At 33.6% G+C, this 23533-nt stretch overlaps 1 protein-coding gene across 3 annotated transcripts in view; it reads left to right on the forward strand.

The window, feature by feature from the left end:
- JAK2 (Janus kinase 2) overlaps positions 1-23533 on the forward strand; it is a 155961-nt gene that overhangs the window by 105187 nt on the left and 27241 nt on the right. For all 3 annotated transcript variants that reach the window (XM_004440668.3, XM_087444547.1, XM_087444548.1), the window contains 10 exons: positions 4266-4423; positions 6723-6834; positions 9355-9541; positions 10405-10532; positions 12643-12777; positions 13893-13980; positions 19703-19830; positions 20617-20755; positions 22436-22587; positions 22746-22896. In XM_004440668.3, coding sequence (XP_004440725.1) covers positions 4266-4423; positions 6723-6834; positions 9355-9541; positions 10405-10532; positions 12643-12777; positions 13893-13980; positions 19703-19830; positions 20617-20755; positions 22436-22587; positions 22746-22896 — 1378 coding nt within the window. The remainder of the gene's footprint in view (positions 1-4265; positions 4424-6722; positions 6835-9354; positions 9542-10404; positions 10533-12642; positions 12778-13892; positions 13981-19702; positions 19831-20616; positions 20756-22435; positions 22588-22745; positions 22897-23533) is intronic.

Consider the following 23533-nt stretch of genomic DNA (forward strand, 5'->3'; position numbering starts at 1 on the left):
GTATTAAACATAGCTCTAAACATAAACATCAGTATAGTAAGCTTTTTGATTATATCTAGCTTTTTGTATCACTGCCAACACTATCTTCCTACCGAGTTTCTTGTACATTAGTGTATTTTTCACTCATTTTTATCATTAGCAAAGCACCAGTTACTTTTTCCCCCCACTCTGGGTTGTGCTTTTTCCCTGTTGTAATGCTCATTCCTGACTATAAACTTTTTTTAGCAATAGAGATGTGCATAATGCCAATCATACCGCCTAATTAAAGGAGGAAGAGAAATCAGAACAATACTATCTGGAATTTATATAACAAAATATAAACCAATCCCAGGTCAGCCCTACCAAGCTGTAAGACATGACTGATTCTAAAAGATTAATCCTTTCTTTCTTTAAATAGTTTCAAAATTCTCACTTATCTTAATTGAAAGGGAAGAAATGAATTCCTTTATACTCTGCTCTTAAATTTCATATCTATATGACCTAGCTATCTGGCCATTTCAGAGTTATATTACCAAAATTATAACCAACTTGTAACTCACTGTAGTCAGTACGCTGTCCTGGTCTTAGATAAAAATATGATAGTGTGCACCTACTACTTGCTAGACTCTGAGCTTCTTGAAGGTAAGAATCATGTTTTTTTGTGTGTTGTTACTCTCTGCATCTTGCACAGTGTTCCAGGGCCTAGTTTGTTTGTTTGTTTTTGCTGAGGAAGATTTGCCTTGAGCTAACATCTGCTGCAAATCTTCTTCTTTTTGTATGTGAGCTACCACCACAGCATGGCCACTGACAGATGAGTGGTGTAGGTCTGCCGGGAACCAAACCCAGGCTGCCGAAGTGGAGTGTGCCGAACTTAACCACTAGGCCACTGGGGCTGGCCCTCTAGGGCCTAGTTTAGAAAGAGCTTGATAAGTATTTCATGGATCAATAAAAGGATGATTAATAAATATCAACCCCAATGTGGAATTTATAGAAGGAATATTTATTCTGTAAATACCACAAATACATGCGTATCCCATACACGTAAATATTTATTCTATAAGTGTGGTATCTATAGAATAAATGTTTCTAATATTTCTAGAAGAGTTTATTGATGCTAATGTGAACATCACATTAGGGATGGTATTTGGACTTGTTGACTTTATTTTAAGTTTGCAATACAGAGAGGTTAAGTAACTTTCCAAGGTCTCAGTGTTAAGTGATAGAGCCTGTGTATACCCAAATGTGTGATTTGATAACCTAAGCTCTTAACTGTGACACTACCTTTTTATTGAGTATTCCTAAAGCTCCTTAAAATATTACATTGACATTTTGTTGGAATTGCTCTAAAGATTAATTTGAGAAGAAATGACATTTCTTTACATTTTCTATTTAAGGGATACATTGTATTTCTCTTTGTATCCAAGTATTATTTTATGTTTTTCAGTAACTTTTAAAATTTATTTTTATTTATTATTTTTATTTTTTGTGAGGAGGACTAGCCCTGAGCTAACATTCAATGCCAATCCTCCCCTTTTTTCTTGAGGAAGAGTGGCCCTGAGCTAACATCCGTGCCCATCTTCCTCTACTTTGTATGGGATGTCGCCACAGCATGGCTTACCAAGCAGTGTGTCGGTGCACACCCAGGATCTGAACCTGTGAACTCTGGGCTGCCAAAGCAGAGCGTGTGCACTTAACCACTTGCGCCACTGGGCTGGTCCCTTCAGTAACTTCTGATAGTTTTATTCATATTGATACATCATGTTTCTTGCTGAATTTTATTCATGATATATTATGCTTTTTCTGTTACTTATTAGGGTTAAGAGCTTTTTCTCAATGGATTTTTCTAACAAATTATTGCTGGATATAAGAACGTAATTAATTTTTGCTTATTATCACATTTTCCCAGTCTGTTACATGTTAGTTACACTTTTTTTACTATCCTCTTACTCTTTACTCTGGCATTTTTTTTCTATCTTTATCTTTTTTTAAAAAGTATGGTAAAATGCACTTCACATAAAATTTAGCATCTTGATCTCACAATTCCACTTCAGAGTATATATTCCAAAGGAAACAAAATCACTCTCTTGAAGAGATATCTGCACCCTCTTGTTCGTTGCAGCATCCTTGGATGTTATCAGTCTTTTGGTTTTTTGCCAAACTGATAGACAAAAATTACTGTCCTGTTGTTAGATTGCGTTTCCTTTATTAGAACCTGAGATTGAGCAATTTCTCATGTGTTTGTAGACCAGCTGTTTGTATGTCTTCTTCTCTGGATTGTCTTTTCATATCCTTTGACTAGTTTTCTATTTTTAATTGCTTTATAGGTTTGGGTTTTTTTTGTTTTTTGTGGGGAAGATTAGCCCTGAGCTAACATCTGATGCCAATCCTCCTCTTTTTGCTGAGGAAGATTGGCCCTGGGCTAACATCTGTGCCCATCTTCCTCTACTTTATATGGAATGCCGCCACAGCATGGCTTGACAAGCAGTGCCTCGGTGTGCGCCCGGGATCCGAACCTGCCAACCCCAGGCCACCGAACCGGAGCGTGCGCACTTAACTGCTACGCCACCGGGCCGGCCCCTATAGGTTTTTTCAGTCAATATATATTGGGTATATTAATCCTTTGTTGTACAGGTTTGCAGTTCTCCAAATCTTTTAACACTGTTTATGATCTTTTATAATACCTATTTTTATGGCTTAATTGTGTTAGCTAAATACCTTTTATAGTTCAAATACATCACATACTTCTCTCCTTAGTATAACTTTTGGTATAAGTCCGTATTCTGTGTTCCCATTATGATAAATATGGTTCATTGCTGAGCCAAGTAGAATATTGTGATGACATTTCCATTCTTGTACAACTTTTGTTTTTCTGGGAGTTCATTCCTTAACTTTTTTTCCTTGGTATATATCTTTCCATTCCCTGCAAGAACTCTATAAAGTAGCTCACTTCTCAATATAGTATTTCACATAATCAGACCTGTCAAATATATCACTTCTATTTCTTTCCTGGAAAAGTCCCTCCTTGATCACTGAGTCTTACTATATAATCTAGACTGGAAGCTCTCTAGGCCATGCACAGCTCTAATACTTGAGCATCCCTTTCTTATCAAAGTGCGAATTATCTTCTTGTCTCTCTTATGTTGGATCCCTGGTTTTCTGAATCTCATATTTGCCTTGTGTTTCTGGGTATATCTGCCAGTACCTGTTGGTATTTTATACTGGGATTGTGACAAGTTAGAAAATTAATTTAGGGAGGATTTTTACATCATTATGATATTGAATTTTCCTATCCAAGAACATGGTAAATCTTGTATATATTCAAATAAAAAGATGCATCTTACAAGAGCATTTTGAAATTTTTCGAAAAATGATTTTGTACCTTTTTTGGTTAAGTTTAATTCTAGCTATTACATTTTTTTTTTGCTGCCGTTATAAATAGAGCTATCTTTTTTTCATTATATGATTGACTATTTTTTATATATGTTAAAAACTATTGATTTCTGTATCCTGCTATCTTAATGAATTATCTTACCATTGTAGTAGTTTTATAGCTGTTTTCTTTTGGGTTCCCCACGTGTACCATATAATCTCCGAATAGAAATAGTTTTACTTCCTTATTTCCAATTTCTATATTTATATTTGCTTTCTATGACCTAATTATATTAGCTGTATACAATACAATACAGTACAAAATTAAATAGTGGGCTTTCTTATCTTATTCCTGATTTTAGGAGAAGTTGCTTTGGTGTTTTCCCATTAAATAAGATGCTGCATTTTAGGCTGATTATATATTCACATATGTATATGTGATACAATCATAGCATAGCTATATATGATTTTAGTTTATACTCCATACATTTTATTTTATAGCTTGAGCACTTTAACCTTAGCAGGGTATGTGAAAATAAATGATATTTAAAAATAAATGCTCATTATTTCTAATTAATACCAACCTTTGTATCAGATTAGATAGATTTCTAATTGAGATGAATGGCACATTTGTCTAATAGGAGTATTGGAAAATACAGTAATGTTATGAATGTAGAATGAACTATAACTGTTTCGGCATGATAAGCTAACATTCGAGAGGGTCTTGAATATCAGACACAAGAATTTGTAGTTCAGATTGGGTAATTGAGAGCCATAAAAAAGACATTTGAGCAATTTAGAAGAAAATTAATTTAGGAGAATTAATCTAACAACATGGAGTGAAGAGGATTTTCAATATGTAGCATCTAGTTGACTTTTTAAATAATACTATTATTTTTTTTCTTTTTTCCACATAGGAAATTGAACTTAGCTCATTGAGAGAAGCTTTGTCTTTTGTGTCATTAATTGATGGATATTATAGATTAACTGCAGATGCACATCATTACCTCTGTAAAGAAGTAGCACCTCCGATGGTGCTTGAAAATATACAAAGCAACTGTCATGGCCCAATTTCGTGAGTAATACAGACTTTAAAAGTAAATTTTTAACAAAGTAAATGAGATATTTACAAAAAAAAAGATTTTACACAATAGAATATATACGTAGGTTTAAGAGTTTAGAAAAAATATTAATTTGACTGAAGATTTTTTTTTTTGTAACAAAAGTCTATTTGCAATCAAATCACTTAGTAGGTAGAATTATTTAGGTTATAATCTGCTATCTGTATCCCAATCTATAAATTGTGTAGTATAGTATAAAAATACTTCTAATTTGTATAAGTTTGACATTTAGTTGCCTAGGTGTGTTTAAATAATTCTTGGGTGTTAATTTAAGAAACCTTCCAATTTATGTTTCATTAATTTTGAAATACGACAGAAGAACCACAATGCAAAATTTGATAATCATCATTATTTTTGGGTAATCTAACTCCTTTTAGTGAAAGCTTTGAACACAAGATGTATATGATGTACGAGTACTGTGCAGTACTTTCTGCAGTGATGAAAATGAAAATATTCTGTATCTGTGCTGTTTAATATAGTAGCCACTAGCCACATGTGGCTATTCAGCATTATATGAAGCATCTTCATATAAGACTTATCAAACATTCACTGCAGGCATGAGGGAATATCTGTAACATTCATTCACTGAAATGTGGCTAGTGCAACTGAGGAACTGAATTTTTAATTTAATTTAATTTTAATAACTTGACATTTAAATAGCTACGTGTGGCTACCATATTGAGCCACACAGTTGTGGACCCTTACTTCAATACTGGATAAAGCCAGCTATCGTGCATAACATCTGTTTAGCCTAAGTCCTAGTTATGTCTCAGCTAGGATGTGCTTTATGATTGGTACCAGGTTTGAAGGACTTGAGCAGAAGAAACAATCTGGGATTGTGAGCATATGTTTCCTGACCTTAACCTATCCTTAGTTAAATATTTGAGAAAACATATCCTGACTGATATTTAAGACTTGATTCAGTCTATACCTAATGTCTGTTTAATAATAAGTGTGGTGGTTATGAAAAAGTTGCACTATTTGAACATTCTAATATAATTACATATTCAATATTTTAAAAACTCCTACCGTTCATTCATTCATTATCCATCCATCCATTCAAGCATTCTTTTATTTGTTTATAGAACATTTACTGAGTACCTAATATGTGCCAGGCACTGATTTATGTATGAGAAATATAGTGGTAAGTGAAACAGAGATGATTCCTGCTTTCTTGTAGATTACATTTTGACTTTTCCTTCAAGATGTGCAGCTTCAATAAAACATATAGCAAATTTTAAAAATCAGTAGTGTTTGTCACTTGCCATGAGTCTTTTACTGGACTTTGGTATTACATTAAATATTAAAATAATGCACATAAATTTTTATATTAGTTATTGCTATGGGAGAAGAGACATGTGTTTTATGATATATTGTTTGCATAGTTAAATGAAATTTTGTCAGAGTGAGTACGGTTTTTTAAACACTAAATTTGTAATCAGAAGGCAGAAAATTCAGAGAGATTGTTTTTTGTCATTTTGTGTGTCTTATAATACCTTTTATTTGTTTTTTGTTTTTTTTTTTTTTTAATTTTTTGTTTATTGCAGTAACATTGGTTTATAACATTGTAAAAATTTCAGGTGTACATCATTGTACTTCTATTTCTGCATAGATTACATCATGTTCACCACCAAAATACTAATTACAACCCATCACCACACACATGTACCCAATTATCCCTTTCACCCTCCTCCCTCCCCCCTTCCCCTCTGGTAACCACCAATCCAATCTCTGTCCCTATGTGTTTGTTTATTGTTGTTATTATCTACTACTTAACGAAGGAAATCATACGGTATTTGACCTTCTCCCTCTGACTTATTTCACTTTGCATCATGCCCTCAATGTCCATCCATGTTGTCACAAATGGCTGGATTTCATCGTTTCTTATGGCTGAGTAGTATTCCATTGTGTATATATACCATAGCTTTTTTATCCATTCGTCCCTTGATGGGCACTTAGGTTGCTTCCAAGTCTTGGCTATCGTGAATAAGGCTGCAATGAACACAGGGGTGCATGTACCTTTTATTTGTTTTTAAAGCAACATAATTGCCCCTTGAATTGGTTTGAACTTACTGAAAAATATATTGTTACTTTAATATTTTTCCTTGCAAGATTATTGATAAACATATAAAGTAGAGGAGACTTCTAAAAATTCTGAATGTTTTAGATTTGACTTTGATCTTTTAGATGACGTATAGTCGTAATGTCCTTGTGCTTGCTACATTGTCATTCAAATTACTTCTTTACCTTTAGAATGGATTTTGCCATCAGCAAGCTGAAGAAAGCAGGTAATCAGACTGGACTCTATGTACTTCGATGCAGTCCAAAGGACTTTAATAAATATTTTCTGACTTTTGCTGTTGAGGTTAGTATGTCACATTAATTAATGGTAACAGCTTTATTTAGTCCATGTAACTTCCCCATTATGTCTATCTATCATATTTCCTTTTTAATACTTAGAATTGTAGCTCTGGAAATGATAACTAGCATAATAATGCTTAATTTACCTCAGGGATTCTGCATAAACAATTCCTAGGATTTATATAAAAATATAACATAATTTATAATGTCTTTCTATCTTTTTATTTGGAATTTATTTTATTTTTTGCTGTTTGAGTGTTACCAGTGTATCAGATCTCATCAAGTCTTGTGAAGTTTCTTTTTTCACAGAAATGGAAATCTTTACCAAAACAAGTAGAACAAAGTAAATCAGAAGCAAACTTTCCTTTTACTGGTAATGATTACAAGATTAGAGTGAAATAGGACAATAACGAAGAAACAAACACTATAGCACTTTTAACTAGTGTGGTTTTCCAATATTAAGAATAACGATCTATAGGGGCCGGCCCAGTGGCATAATGGTTAAGTTCCTGCACTCTTCTTTAGCTGCCGGGGTTTCGTAGGTTCTATTCCCCTTCATGGACGTATGCACTGCTCATCAAGCCATGCTCTGGCAGCATCTCACATACAAAAAGTAGAAGAGGATGGGCACAGATGTTAGCTCAGGGCCAATCTTCCTCAACAACAACAAAAAATAAAGAAAAAATCTTTAAAAAAAAAGAGAATAATGATCCACAGTGTATGTTTTAAGCGTAAAACTACAATGAAACCTTGCTGTTAATAGAGATAATTTTGGATCTCATCTAAGATTGTTTAATATCCAAAATTATCTGAAAAGATACTATCACTTATAAGGCAGTTTCATGATAATGTTGAGGAACTTTATAACAGCTTCCAAAATTTATCTTACTTTTTAAAAGTAGGGAAAGTAAGGATTTTGTTACTCAATTATTTTAATTTTTATGAAATGCAACGATCTTATATTTAGCATATGTAGAGTGGATTAACTGTCCATAAATACAGAAGGTAGGTTACTCCATGACTTCAGCGTTGTAAAATACCAATAATCTATCCTTATTTCACAGTGTCTTCTTACTGTAATATATAACAGTGCATTATATTCAATTATCAAATCAAAATGTGTATTTTTTTATGTTTACTGTATTTGCCCAGCCTAATATGGGGGCTATGTATTAGGGAGTTTGTGATATAGCCCTGCTTCGAGAAACTTATGTTTTGGAAAAACAAAAATAATACTAAATATTATAATACTAAGTATAATACAAAGTATACCCTAAAAAATAATAAATAGAGCATTGTAATTATCCAGTATAGGCAAATACAGACAATAACAGAAAAGATTATAATTATTAAGAAAGATCTTTTGGAGTAGGAAGGACTTGAGGTATTTAGTTGATTTTATATGAAAGGTTCTAAGTAGGTTGAATAAGCTTATAAGAAGCAGCTCAAAAAAATAGATGAATGAACCAGTTCATAGTATAGCACAGACAACAAACATTGAAAAATTGAAAAATATTAAAATTTCCATATTAGAGATAATTATACAAATACAACAGTGGCACAATGGAAGGTATAATCACCTTTGCTTTTGGAATGGGGTGAGAGTTGTTAAGGAGGACCTCACAGAAAAAGTGGACGTTAACTGAGTTTTAAGAAATGAATAGGGCCGGCCCCGTGGCTTAGCGGTTAAGTGAGCGCGCTCCGCTACTGGCGGCCCGGGTTCGGATCCCGGCCACGCACCGACGCACTTCTCCGGCCATGCTGAGGCCGCGTCCCACACACAGCAACTAGAAGGATCTGCAACTATGACATAGAACTATCTGCTGGGGCTTTGGGGGGAAAAAAAAAGGAGGAGGATTGACAATAGATGTTAGCTCAGAGCCGGTCTTCCTCAGCGAAAAGAGAAGGATTAGCATGGGTGTTAGCTCAGGGCTGATCTTTCTCACACACACACACACACAAAAAGAAATGTATTTAAAAAAAAAAAAAAAAGAAATGAATAAAAGTCCACTGCTCAGAAGGAGAGGATGAACATTCATAGGTAGAGAGCATGTACAAGTTATCAAGACATGAAACAGCATGGCATTTGCTTGAAATTTTTTGTCACTCAATATAGCTAGAACATAGGATATATATTGGGAGTGACAGGAGTTGAGGTTGAAGATGGAAGCAGAAGCCAGCTCATGGAGGGCCTTATATGCTAAATTAGTTTTATACTTTATCTTATAAATGATGGAAAGCTGTTAAGGATGTTATTATTATTATTGTTAATTATCAGGCTTTCTTACTTGCTTTTTAATTAGATGAAGTCTTAAGTCATTTTTGTAGTCTATGCAATTTTAATTAGATGTCTTTTTGAGGAACCAAGCACCTCTATCACCCTATACCAGTACTTCATCAGGATTCACGGTTCAAATGTCTATGTTCTGTTGGTTGTTTTTGTGATATCCTTTTTGTCACAATAATCACTATAATGTCCATTGTGATTTTTTCCCTCCCTCTTTTTATAATTAAACTTACATAGCGAGAAAATATCATTGAATATAAGCACTGTTTGATTACAAAAAATGAGAATGGAGAATACAACCTCAGTGGGACTAAGAAGAACTTTAGTAATCTTAAAGATCTTTTGAATTGCTATCAGATGGAAACTGTTCGCTCAGACAGTATAATTTTCCAGTTTACTAAATGCTGTCCCCCAAAGCCAAAAGGTAAAATAATTTTCTAGTTATTTTTAAAATACCGGTCATGGATTGTGTATATGGTGGGAGGTATCTTTAGTATATTGATTTCAAAAAAAATATGAAAGAAGGAGCTCCAAAAACTAATTAATTTTGTCTCATTCTGTTGTATTAGCATCCTCAAATAGGATTGTTCAGTTTGGTTTGGGTTGTCTAGAAGTGACTTGAAGTTCCATAATTCTAAAATGGCATTTAGGGGCCAGCCCCATAGCCTAGTGGTTAAGTTCGGCGCACTCCGCTTCAGTGGCCCAAGTTTGGTTCCCGGGCGCGGACCTACAGCACTCGTTGGCGGCTATGCTATGGCAGCAACCTACATACAAAATAGAGGAAGATTGGCATAGATGTTAGCTCAGGGTGAATCTTCCTCACCAAAAAAAATAAATAAATAAAATGGTATTTAAAAAATAATATTTGCTTGGTATAAATCAGTCGTTTATTAAACTGAAAGACCTCACGACAAATTCTCATGTGTTGTTCTAAGTAAAAACTTTCATACTCTTCGAATTTTAATTTTTGTACTTTTAAAATAAAGATGGTAAGGTTGGAAATCCTTAAAATAACAGGCTTGTTAAAAATTATTATTAAAATTCCTGAAAAATTATATGTTAGCAAGTGATTATAATTTTGAATTTATGAAATAACTGATTAGAGTACATCAAAGTTCAATGAATAAACTCCTAAAAAAATTGTCTATGGAAAAATTGAACATAAGAAGTTGTTAAGCATTTCTTAAATATAGAACACATTTTATTTTACTCCTTTGAGCAATTTGTATCCTCAATGTGTTTTGATTAGATATATTTTATTTCATTGTTTCTTTTTTTCTTTTAAAGATAAATCAAACCTTCTAGTCTTCAGAACCAATGGTGTTTCTGATGTACCAACCTCACCAACGTTACAGAGGCATAATAATGTGAACCAAATGGTGTTTCACAAAATCAGAAATGAAGATTTGACATTTGTAAGTCATTAGATGCTGATTATTCTTTTTTGTCCTTTTAAAACAACAACTGTTTTCTTCATTTTCTATCCCACATTACATTCATGTGACATTTGGAACTATTGTACTATAGCCTATATTATAAAAATTTTATTGCAGTTTTTAAACGTTTTTATTTCTTATGAAAATGTGGTACAGAGCTGGAGTTAGAAATTAGCAAAATTAATTACTTTAAGAATGGAATTGTGTTCTCTTTTCAGGAATTTAAAAATATCTCTGAGTTGTAAATTAAAAATCTTCTTCTACAAAAGATCTATCTCTTAATTCTCAAGTTCTCAAGAAAGTAAGAGAAATTCAAGGGGTTAAAATAAAGAAGGAAATGAAAACAATGTAGTAATAAGAGCTGATATTTCAGCTGCAGGATGATGTTGCGGGGTTGGGATTAGTCTCACTAGTGAAAGGGATTAAGATCTAAAACCAATACAAAGAAGGGTAAAGTCTTAAGTCCTACACAAGACCAGGTATTAAAAGTGAGACCATCTCAATAAAGCTGGGACCCTCAAGCAAATACATCCTCGGTAAAACAATATATGGATTGTGAAAAATTTACCCACTAGCAAAAGGAGAAGAAAAGGAGTGTTGTCTGTTTTAGTTCGGCTCTTAGGAAAAAAATTCTCTCCTGAGAATTTGTAATCATAAGCTTTTGAGTTGGGATTTCTTTATACCACCTGCATGGTCAGAGAAGACCTAAGCCAATAAATTAAATTAAAGTAAAAAGTAGTATTCCCCTAGTATTACCCTGTGGTTCTAGGCAGAAGAAAATACAAAATCTTTTTGGAAGAACATACTCTTAACCTGGGTCACCCAGGATTCCCACAGATAAAACGACTCCAAACATGGGCTTTTAATCAAAAATTTAAAAATATACAGGGAAATAATCCAGGATTAAGTAGGAGTCAGCAGACTAACAAATGAAAATTAGACCTCCAAGAACTTCATATAACAGACTCTTCAGATAGAGATTATAAAATACATATGTATGTTTAAAGATATGAAAGGAGTTGAAAACATGAGGAAAAAAAGCCCCAAGACATTATCAAAAAAGACCAAAGAGATTTGGGGCAAAAAGTATAGAAATGAAAAGACACACTCAGTGACATTAAAACAAAATGGACAGGTTAGAGAGCAGATTACTCATAGTTGAAGAGAGAATTAGTGAATTGGAAGATAGCCCTGAAAATTATTCAGATGCAACAAATAAGGAGAAAGAAATAGAAATTATGAAAGAGATTAAGGGACTTGGAGAGTAGAATGAGAAAGACCAACTGATGTCTGAGTTCTATAAAGAGACAATAGATAGAATTATCTAGAATTGTAAAGACATGAATCCTCATGTAAATAACAGGAAGCAAAGAGTCGCCAAGTAACCTGATTAACATTACAAAACTAATAATAGTAGAACTTCAATTTGAACACAGGCAGCCCTGCTTCAGACTGCAGGCTTTCAACAATTATTCTGTAAGGATATGTGAGAAATACTAGTAATAGTAGTAATAGTAATTGAGCATTTACTATGAGTCATAGACTGCACTAAGTGCTTTCATGTAGTTATTCATTTGTTGTTCATAAAAATCCTATGGGAAAAATAGTTGTCATCCCCATTCCTCAGTTGAAGAAACCAAGACAACTGCAGCTCAGAGAGATTAAATAGCTTGTACAAGGTTACACAACTAGTAAGTGGTAATAAGGAAGAAGTCAGACATTCTGCCTCCACGGACCATACCGTATTGCCTTTCTACTGCACTATTAGGTACGGCAAACAAAAAGATTCAATGTAAATAAATGCAGGTAAACACTGATACTATGAAAAAGTGATAATTATAGCTAATTCAGGGGGTTTAAGAATAAGGTGGAACCAAAGTACACTTTTTTCATTAATCCTTGTTTTCTGTCTTTTATTACGGTGTAAGGAAGCAGAATATAATTAATTGGGAGTCTCAAATCTGGGTTTTGTTTGTCCGGGAAATATTTGCTCATGAATTTTTTTTGACTCTTTGTCATTGAACTTATTTCCTAATTGTCTCATTTTTCTCCATCTTTACTCATTCTTTTCTTTCCTTTTTTTTTAAAGAATGAAAGCCTTGGCCAAGGCACTTTTACAAAAATTTTTAAAGGTGTAAGAAGAGAAGTAGGAGACTATGGTCAATTGCATGAAACAGAAGTTCTTTTAAAAGTTCTGGATAAATCACATAGAAACTACTCAGAGGTGTGTATGTTCTTTGTGTCGTTCGTGTGGTTTATGATATTAAAGATGTACTCTCATATGCACATGACACATTCATGCATGTACCTTTTCAAAATTGTAATTTTTAAGAGTATATGTATCAAGGGTCTTTCTGAGGATGCATTCTGGTGAGGCTATAGAAAATTATAAAATTTTTTAATAATTTATTTCCAATCTAACTACTTTCAGTGTTGTGTTGTGAGTGTTATTACATTTCTGCATATACTAAGGCAGTGATTTTCAAACTTGGCTCCACAGAGCTTTATGGGTTCCACAGATTTCCTCCATAATTTCATCTATTTAAAAGAAAAAAAGATTGAAAGGCACCATACCAAGGAACACTCTAGGTAAAATATGGATGCCTCTGGACATCATCCTAGCCAACAGAAACCCAGCTGCCAGTTGCCAGAGTCTTTAGCATAGCAAGACATCAGCAAACATGATATGACAGACATTTCTGATACTTAAAGTGTCTTAAAGGATGTTAGTGGAAGATGATGTGAAACATACAAGCTGACGAGTTGTTTTAATCCTTCAGAACACCACAGTGTTGGTGATTGTGATCCTCAAGAACCATACCCAGGAGTTCTAGTCAAAGTTTAGTTGAGTTAGAGTGACGTTAATACAATGTCAGTCTCCCAACAGTTGTCATGATATTTTATCTGCATAGAGATTGTTCTTAATTCTTTAGGAAATGTTATTTGAAGCTCCCATCCATTTACTTCAGTCCCTTATCACTGTTTCTGGTGTCTACCTCTGTTTGTGCCTCTGTTCTCTACTCTAGGTGCTATGGATCTAAGCCTGTTTATCTTACATCATTCATGTTGCCCTGTACCACTGTTGCTCTCTCTCACTGGTATCTCCTTATTCCAGGCTTACTCAGGGGTTTCCTCAGAATGAACTCTAGCATCAAGGTTGATGGCAGTTGCAAGTCCATATAAGGGGACCAAAGCACATTGTAGCTTTATCTGTAGTCCTGCTGAGAATATGAGACAGTGCATTTCTCTTAGGGCAGAGAGAATCTTTCTGAACTATGAATGCTTATATACACAAACAATAATTATTTTGCATTTTTTGTATGTTTTTCTTTTCCTTAGTCTTTCTTTGAAGCAGCAAGCATGATGAGCCAGCTCTCTCACAAATATCTGGTTTTAAATTATGGAGTATGTGTCTGTGGAGAGGAGAGTAAGTAAAACCACTGGCTTCCTTATGTTAATGGTATGCCTTTCTCAGAACATCCATTTTCGTTTATGTAGAAAATTCAATTTCAGGATCATAGTTAGGTATCAGTATAAACCATAATTTAACAGGGGTTAAATATTGTTGAAACCAAAAATATTGTAGAACTATTCAGTTGTCTTCTAGAATGGGAAACCAGAGACTGAAATTAAAATGCAGAAAACAGTTAATATGCCTTATGTTAAAATACCAAAACAGTAGAGTATATAGTAAGCAAATGTCTTACAACCTTTTCTGTTAACCATAGCAATACAGATTATGGTCGGATCAACATAACATTGGAATAACTGGCCATTTCAGTACAAATTTATTTGGAATTATGAAGACAAAGCATATAAATGATAGACTGAATTTTTAATGGAACTGACTGAAATGATTGGATGTTCACATTAGCTGTATTCTGTGGCTAAATTTAGACTGTTCATAAAAACTCACCAAGTTTACATTCAGAAAATTACTTATGTAATTCCCCATTTTCCATTAGTCACGTGGATTAAATACACATCCATACTTATATAACATTTCTTCATGTCTTTTTTGAAAATTGATAGTCTTTTCAAAGGCAATGGTTTTCAAATCTGTTCTGTGGAGGTATCTCAGGTATCGCAGGGAGTTGATGAAGTGAGAGTAAATCTAAATGCAGTGGTGGAGAGTTCTGCCCAGTCATTCCGCAGCTAGAGTGGTTCTACATTTATCTCTTTTTATTTATTGATGTTTCTCATAATTTTTCATTTGGGGAAAAAAGAATACACTTCTTTACAAAGTTTGAAAACAGTGTTTTAGAGTATATAATCCTGGTTCTTTCACTTGCTTTTATACTTACTTTATTGAGTCTGTGATGCACTTTTCACATTTAAAAGTATTTGAAACTGCAAAGTGTGATATAATCGATGGCAAACCATAGTTTGCCAATTTTTTTTTTTCTTTTACGACACATGAAATAACGGGGCATATGACAATCAGTGGTATCCTGGAAATATAGTAGTCTTAAATGCCACATAAAATTTTTTAAGTTCTTATTCATTGTAACTCCTAGATCTTTTTTCTTTCAACACCTGCCCTGATGTAAATGTACTTGCAGTCAATTCTTAAATATTGGCATGTGGATTGTTCCCCAAATTAACTATGGACGGCAAAACTGTCATGAAATTTGTTTTAGTTACCCAGCAACGTCCAAAAGCAACTTTTGTCACTAACAGTTGTTATATACCAAGTGAAAACTAAGTAATTTTAATATTAGATCAAGCAGAATCACAATTTGAGATTAGATCTACAGTTTGCAGTTTAAAGCAAATTTATGAAGCATAGACATGTATGCAGTACAGGTGCTTAATAATTTACTGGGCCATGAACTAACATGGATTACAATGTGAAAGTCTGTCAGAATTTCTTTAAAAATACACATCGTGATGCCATGCTTAAAATTTTTACTTGAATTTTTGTGGTTTTTATTTTATCTTAATTTTCCTTTTTTAGTTGAGGTAACTGGTTTATAACATAATATAAATTTCCAGTGTACATCATTATGTTTTGATTTCTCTGTAGACTACAGCATGTTCACCACCCAGTGTCTAATTACCATCTGTCACCATACACATGTGCCCTTTTACCCTCCCCCCTCCCATCTTCCCCAATGGTAACCACTAGTCTATTCTCTATGTTTATGTGTGTGTTTGTTGTTATTGTTTTCATCTTCCACATATGAATGAAATCATATGGTATTGGGCTTTCTCTGTCTGTCTTATTTCGCTTAGCATAATGCCCTCAAGGTCCATCCAAGTTGTTGCATATGGCAAGATTTCATCTTTTTATGGCTGAGTAGTATTCCGTTGTGTATATTCACCGCATCTTTATCCATTCATCCATTGATGGGCAGGTTGTTTCTAAGTCTTTGGCTATTGTGAATAATGCTGCAGTGAACATAGGGGTGCATATATCTTTTCAAATATGGGTTTTCATGTTCTTTGGATAAATATCCAGAAGTGGAATAGCTGGATCATATGGTAGTTCTATTCTTAATTTTTTAAGGAGTCTCCATACTGGTTTCCATAGTGGCTGCGCTAGTTTACATTCCCACCAGCAGTGTATAAGGGTTCCCTTTTCTCCACATCCTCTCCAACACTTGTTATTTCTTGTCTTTTTAATAATAGCCATTCTGTCAGGCAGGAGGTTATATCTCACTGTAGTTTAGATTTGCATTTCCTTAATAATTAGTGATGTTGAACATCTTTTCTTGTGCCCGTTGGCCATCTGTATACCTTCTTTGCAAAAATGTCTGTTTAGATCCTCTGCCTATTTTTTGATTCAATTGTTTGTTTTTTTGTTGTTGAGTTGTATGAGTTCTCTATATATTTTGGATATTAACCCCTTATCAAATACATATTATTTGCAAATATCTTCTCCCAGTTGTTAGGTTGTCTTTTCGTTTTGTTCATGGTTTCATTTGCCTTGCAGTAACTCTTTAGTCTGGTGTACTCCCATTTGTTTATTTTTTCTTTTGTTTCCCATGCCTGAGTAGACATGGTATTCAAAAAGATGCTGCTAAGACTGATGTCAAAGTGTGTACTGCCTATATTTTCTTTTAGGAGTTTTATGGTGTCAGGTCTTACATTCAAGTGTTTAATCCATTTTGAGTTAGTTTTTGTGTATGGTGAAAGATAATGGTCTCCTTTCATTCTTTTGCATGTGGCTGTCCAGTTTTCACAGCACCATTTATTGAAGAGACTTTCCTTTCTCCACTGTATGTTCTTGGCTCCTTTGTCAAAAATTAGCTGTCCACAGATGTGTGGGTTTATTTTTGGGCTCTTGATTCTGTTCCATTGATCTGTCTGTTTTTGTGCCACTACCATTGCTGTTTTGATTACTGTAGCTTTGTAGTTATTTTTGAAATCAGGGAGTGTGATAACCTCCAGCTTTGTTCTTTTTTCTCATGATTGCTTTGGCTATTCAGGATTTTTTGTTGTTCCATATTAATTTTAGGATTCTTTGTTCTATGTCTGTGAAAAATGTTGTTGGAACTTTGATAGGGATTGCATTGAATCTGTAGATTGCTTTAGGAAGTATAGACATTTTAACTGTGTTAATTCTTCCAATCCATGAGCACAGAATATCTCTCCATTTCTTTGTGTCTTCTTTGATTTCTTTCAACAGTGTTTTATAGTTTTCAGTGTACAGATCTTTCACCTCTTTGGTTAAGTTTATTCCTGGGTATTTTATTCTTTTTGTTGTGATTGTAAATGGGATTGTATTCTTAATTTCTCTTTCTGCTAATTCGTTGTTCATGTATAGAAATGCAACTGATTTTTGCACGTTGATTTGATACCCTGCAACTTTACTGTATTTGTTTATTATTTCTAATAGCTTTTTTGGTGGGTTCTTTAGGGTTTTCTGTACATTGTATTATGTCATCTGCAAATAGTGACAGTTTTACTTCTTCCTTTCCGATTTGGATCCCTTTTATTTCTTTTTCTTGTGGAACTGCCCTGTGTAGAACTTCCAGTACTATGTTAAATAAGAGTGGCAAAAGTGGGCATCCTTGTCTTGTTCCTGTTCTTAGAGGGAAGCTTTCAGTTTTTCACCATTGAATATGATGTTAGCTGTGGGTTTGTTATATATCGCCTGTATCATGTTGAGGTACTTTCCTTCTATACTCATTTTATTCCTAGTTTTTATCATATCTGGATGCTGTATCTTGTCGAATGCTTTCTCTGCATCTATTGAGATGATCGTGTGATTTTTATTCTTCATTTTGTAATGTGTATACCATTGATTCATTTGTGGATGTTGAGTGATTCTTGCATCCTGGAATAAGTCCCACTTGATAATAATGGTGTATGATCCTTTTAATAGTGTTGTATTTGATTTGCTAATATTTTGTTGAGGATTTTTGCATCTGTGTTCATCAGTAATATTGGCCTGTAATTTTCTTCTTTTGTGTTGTCCATGTCTGGTTTTGGTATCAGGATAATGTTGCATATGGGTCCTTTTTTTTGGTGAGGAAGATTGTCCCTGAGCTAACATCTGTGCCAATCTTCCTCTATTTTTTGTATGTGGGACGCCGCCACAGCATGGCTTGATGAACGGTGTGTAGGTCTGTGCCCAGAATCTGAACCCGTGAACTCTGGACCGCCAAAGCGAAATGCACGAACTTAACCACTGTGCCACTAGGCCAGCCCCAATATGGGTCCATTTTTTAGTTAAAAACCAAAATCTGAACCAGCCCTGATGGCCTAGTAGTTCAAGTTCGGCAGTCTCAGTATCACTGCCTTGGTGGCCTGAGTTTGTTTCCCGGTTGCAGAACCACACCACCTGTCTGTCAGTTGCCATGCTGTGGCAGTGGCTCACATAGAAGAACTAGAAGGACTTACAACTAAGATATACAACCATGCACTGGGGCTTTGGGGAGAAAAAAAAAGAGAAAGATAGGCAACAGATGTTAGCTTACGGTGACTATTTCCCTGCACAAAAAAAAAACCCCACCAAAATCCTTTTTTTCTCATTTATATAACCTACTGTTTATGCTTTAGAAACAACAAAATAATTTCAATAAATTCAGATTTGAAATTGATTACCTGAGCTTACTCCATTACAAATTATTACTAGATGACTATAAATAAACCCTAAACCCAGTTAATTACTCTATTAAATAACATGCCTTTACGTAGAAACACTTTAGACTTTTTTTTTTTTTTGTGAGGAAGATCAGCCCTGTGCTAACATCTGCCAATCCTCCTCCTTTTTTTTTTGCTGAGGAAGACTGGTCCTGGGCTAATATCCATGCCCATCTTCCTCCACTTTATATGGGACACCGCCACAGCATGGCTTGCCAAGCAGTGCATTGGTGCACGCCCGGGATCCAAACCGGCAAACCCCGGGCCGCCACAGCAGAGCGTGTGCACTTAACCGCTTGCGCCACCAGGCCAGCCCCTGAAACAGTCTTGACTTTTGAGAACTTGGTCAAAACTAACAGAGTGGGGAATTTTTATCTGTGTCTTAAAGGCAGGACTGTTTTTAGAAGCAAACACTTGTTTCTCTGGCAAGATATATTTTAATAGTATTTTTAAAAAATTGTTTTAAAGTTAAAGCAATGCAAAAACACTCATTTTTTTAGCATAAATTAAAAGGATGAATGGAGTTTGAACTCAGATTCTCCTTTATGCCTACAATAGAACAGACGTTGCTATTAGTTTTGTGTGTGGAAGAAGAATTTCAGGAAGTTTTGAAGGCCTAAATAGTTTTGTGGAAGAGAAATTAACTATGTGAAATTTTCATTTGTTTTGAAAAAGCAGCCATAATTCAGTACTAAGACATAGAGGTGTATTGGAGTAATATTATATATTATGTCTATATATATATAAAAATATAATACAATATATATAATATATATAATAATGTTATGTAATATGGTTATGTATTATTTGTAATATATAATTATTTATATATATAATTGTTTAGTCTCTTACCTCTTACTGTTGTGAATAAACTAAAACCCAAAAATCCAGTGGTATACAGCTGTTAGCTTTTTTAAAATTAGTGAATTTTACGTAGTTTAATCTCTTTACCTATAATACCCATGTATAACTATGAATGTATTTATAAAAGTTTAAAAGTATATATTTTTATTGTATGTGCACTTGAGCCTTATTGTTATTATTATATTTTAATGCAGATATTCTGGTTCAGGAGTTTGTAAAATTTGGATCACTAGATATATATCTGAAAAAGAATAAAAATTCTATAAATATATTATGGAAACTTGAAGTGGCTAAACAATTGGCGTGGGCCATGCATTTTCTAGTAAGTAATTAATTTATTCTTTTATCAAAACTTATTGTTTTATCTTAAGAAACAGTGTAATGTAGAAAGGATCTTGACCTGAGAACAGGAAATAAATCTGCAAATGGATGCTGAGTCATTTAAAATAATCTGTTAGTTGGTGAAAGGGATTATTTTAGGCATGTATTTCTTTATGTAAAATCACTTTTGAAAGAAGTAGTTTTGTCATCTCATCAATCTCTTAGAACTGCTGACGGACACTGTAGTTTGTGTCACTTGGGTTTAGAGAATTTAACCAAATATTATGCAGAAATATGTTTTGTTAACTGTGGACAGCAGAAAATCCCTGCAGAAAATACTTCGTTATGGTATTTGTGGGCAATTGGACATTATGTCTAATAAGAAAGCAATATTGCTAGAGGAATGGAATACCAGAGGGCCAGCCGCTGATCAGATCCCTATCTTGCTGCTGAACATAAACAGTGTTTCTTACTGTCACCTACCATCTAGCAATATATACTATTTAAAATCTCAGCTTTAGAAAGTGAAGTGGCATTGGGTAGATTTAATGTATTCATTTCATCATGGGTATAGATTATTGTGTCATTTAAAATGTAAAACAGTAAGCACAGTGCTGCCATAAAATTTCCTTTTATTATCTCAAAGCATGTCTCCAAATTAATGTTTATTAGTTAATACTATCTGACTTATTTTTCTTCTTTAAGTCCATTTTGAGGCCTTGGAGATATTAAGTGCTCAAATATTTGTGGATTGATATTTGAATGTATGTGCATTTAACTTTAATAGGAAGAAAAAGCCCTTGTTCATGGGAATGTGTGCGCCAAAAATATTCTACTTATCAGAGAAGAAGACAGGAAGACAGGAAATCCTCCTTTCATCAAACTTAGTGATCCTGGCATTAGTATTACAGTTTTGCCAAAGGACAGTAAGTTCTACAGGGATTGCATTTAACTTTATTAAGCTTTACTTGGCGAGCAGCATAAAAAGCATGTTGTTAATTTTTATCAAACTCTATTTTATTGACATGTTCTTGATTAATAATAAAATTTAGCTACCATTTTTAGCAATCTAAATTAAGTTATAGTTACATCCAGGTCTCTGTCCATTTCTTCTTTCTTATAATCATGTTATTATCGACTATAAGATGAGTTTTTAAAACAATTTTAATCCCTAATTATGTGTGAAAGTTCAGATTTTATCCATTTTTTAATGTGAAATTTTCTAATATCATTCTTTGAGCCACAAGTAAATTTTCGAAATTTTTCTTTCCTTTAGTCACTAAATAAAAATTTGAGAATATATATTATCTAGTTTGAGATCTTATTTAGTTTAATTATTCAGCTAATTGTGATTTTTTTAAAAAGCTTTTTTTTGTGTTTGTTAACCTTCTATTTCACACAATTAGTTAAAGTAAAAATTTAAGTCAAATAGTTAAGAGGAGTTTTTTTGGTCCAAATAATGTTGTAATTGTATGTTGTTATCTTAGCTAATTTCTCGAATTGAATATTCTAAATTTAGAATCTAAATTGATCAGCTTTTGTGCATTGATGCATGGTATCCTGTTTGAGCCAATAGTACTTAAACTTGGTAGCTTTATCTGACAGTGAAGACATAATAGGGCAGAAAATGTTATAGAATCTTAGATCTGGTACTCAGGGAAATTTTATGCTTTGGAATGGGAGGTGAAGAAGGAGAAAATGTATTCATATGGTGAAGGAGAAAGGAACTTGTACTTTTTAATCTCTTAATTATATTGCAAAAATATTCACGTTGCCTTATCAAAATATACCAAAAGATGCAACAGATTATCCTTCATTCTTACTTATTTATTTATTTACCAATCTATCTATCTGTCATCTATCTGTCTGTCTGTCTGTCTATCTGTGCCAGAATACCAGAATGTAGAGTTAAAGTGCCCCCTCTTTCCTTAAATATCATTTTTCTGATGGGGTCAAAGACCACAGAAACTTTACTGGGGAATTTCCATGATCGGAGCAAAACCTACCTATATCAATTATGTACCCAGAATATCTTGGTATAGTTTAGTCATCCATCTGCCTGTTGGTCCTTGTTTTTTCATCTGCAAGTTAGAATCGCCACTGCTATTAATCATTAGAATAGTTTGGAATGATGTTAACATTACTATTTACACATTGTAAAGAAATACAAAATCAAGAGGCAATTTTAGGACAAATCTTATGCAAAAAATTTTTTATTGAATTCAGAGCTAATAGGAAAGGGTAAAGAGAGTGGGATACTAGTTGAGACACTATGGTTTAATGGAAAGAAGTTCAGTTGATCCAGGATTCATTGTACAGGATTCTCATTCTCTCCATGCTGCTAACAAATTGTGTGACTTTGGCCAAATTATTCACTTTTTATGGTTCTCAGTGTTTTCATGTTAAAGCTGAGATATTGAATTAGATGATATCAAAGTTCCTTTCTAGCTCTTAAGCTAGTTCCTTTCATGCTATGTGCACACACACCCCCCAAACAAATAAAAAAGGCCTGATTATTCAAATCAGTTTGAAAATTATTTGCATATTAAAGAACTGTTTACTTGTGGGAACTTTTTAACCATACTTTGGTTCCTATCGTTTAAAAGTTCTTCAGGAGAGAATACCATGGGTACCACCTGAATGCATTGAAAATCCTAAAAATCTAAACTTGGCAACAGACAAATGGAGTTTTGGTACCACTTTGTGGGAAATCTGCAGTGGAGGAGATAAGCCTCTGAGTGCTTTGGATTCTCAAAGAGTAAGTTTATATGGACTGTGAAGTTGGAATTACTCTATCTGTGATCCTTGATATTTCTTTCACATGATTTTGATATTTTTTTAGCCCATCTAATGTTAAAAAGAAGGTTGGTACAGCATTATACAATTTATTCTAAATGTGTGGTTCTTTAATTATAGAAGCTACAGTTTTATGAAGATAGGCACCAGCTTCCTGCACCAAAGTGGACAGAATTAGCAAATCTTATTAATAATTGTATGGATTACGAACCAGATTTTAGACCTTCTTTCAGAGCCATCATACGTGATCTTAATAGTTTGTTTACTCCAGGTATGTATTGATGTAGCAATCTTATTGATTCTCCAGCTTTCTGTCTTTGTTGTATTTAACAAATCTTTACTAATTTTGTAATTCCTTCCAAGAAGTTCCTTGATGTCTTTTAGACCCTCTTAATTTCTTATTATGTTCATATGACTTTTCCTACTTTATAAATATTCTAGTCTCCTTGATTGAGCAGTCTTTTTATTTTGAAAAAAGGCTTTTTCTCCTTCAAAAATCTAATTTTAGTTTACCAGAGTAGTTTACTATAGAAGTTTATTTGGTTTATTTGACTTCTTAAAAACAATTCTTTCTGTTTTTTTTTAACTAGTTCTCATATATTTTATAATTGATTGATTTTCTAAATATAAAGTAGATTTGGTTTTGTTTGTTCTCGTCTCCTTTAAAAATGTAGCTAAATATGCATGTGTATAGGTATTTCCTGTTCCAATACTACTTGCCATTCTCACCACAAAAGTCTGAATATAAGCTTACTTTATAAATATTAAAACTACCTGTTTTGGAAGGTAATCATTTATTATTTGCAAAAATCTTTCTTGAAAGCCTGTCAGATTATGAGTAATAATTAAAGCTTTCATTAACATAATCTAAACTATTTGAGTTTCCCTGTATCCATTTGTATTTAGTA

Source organism: Ceratotherium simum, chromosome 20 (assembly GCF_057802395.1).
Source record: "Ceratotherium simum simum isolate JZ-2026a chromosome 20, ASM5780239v1, whole genome shotgun sequence".
Lineage (NCBI taxonomy): Eukaryota > Metazoa > Chordata > Mammalia > Perissodactyla > Rhinocerotidae > Ceratotherium > Ceratotherium simum.